At 40.9% G+C, this 369-nt stretch overlaps 1 protein-coding gene across 1 annotated transcript in view; it reads right to left on the bottom strand.

The window, feature by feature from the left end:
- LOC107577772 (malate dehydrogenase, cytoplasmic-like) overlaps positions 1–229 on the bottom strand; it is a gene marked incomplete at both ends in the record, with an annotated part of 5,940 nt that extends 5,711 nt beyond the window's left edge. Inside the window, one exon of the mRNA XM_016263808.1 lies at positions 131–229. Coding sequence (XP_016119294.1) covers positions 131–229 — 99 coding nt within the window. The remainder of the gene's footprint in view (positions 1–130) is intronic.
- Between the last annotated feature and the right edge of the window lie 140 nt (positions 230–369).

Genomic DNA, 369 nt, shown 5'->3' with positions numbered 1-369 from the left:
TAAATGAACTTTTCCAGGACATTCTAATTCATTGAGATGCACCTGTATGGTGCCTTTTCCTGGAATTGGTTAACAGACAGATTTTAATTGGATGTGATGGGACGTTGCATAAGCCAAATCCTGCCTCTACCTGATCTTTACCGAAGACATCTCCTTTAGCAATGCTGTATAGCAGAGAGTATGTAATCTGCCCTGCGGCTCCGGTCACCAGGACTCTAATAGACTCAGCCTATAGCAAAACAAGAGAGATAGAATTAAAAACAATAGATGTATGCAAGTAAGATGAAAATGATTTTACAACATCCACTCAGGACAGACACATTCAGGAGGCCCACCACGTTAGAACATATAAATAGTCCTGGCAAACTC

The sequence above is a fragment of the Sinocyclocheilus grahami genome, unplaced genomic scaffold (genome assembly GCF_001515645.1).
Source record: "Sinocyclocheilus grahami isolate Dianchi unplaced genomic scaffold, SAMN03320097.WGS_v1.1 scaffold7193.1, whole genome shotgun sequence".
Lineage (NCBI taxonomy): Eukaryota > Metazoa > Chordata > Actinopteri > Cypriniformes > Cyprinidae > Sinocyclocheilus > Sinocyclocheilus grahami.
The sequence above is the reverse complement of the archived record's forward strand: the minus strand, read 5'-3'. Positions and strand labels throughout refer to the sequence as shown.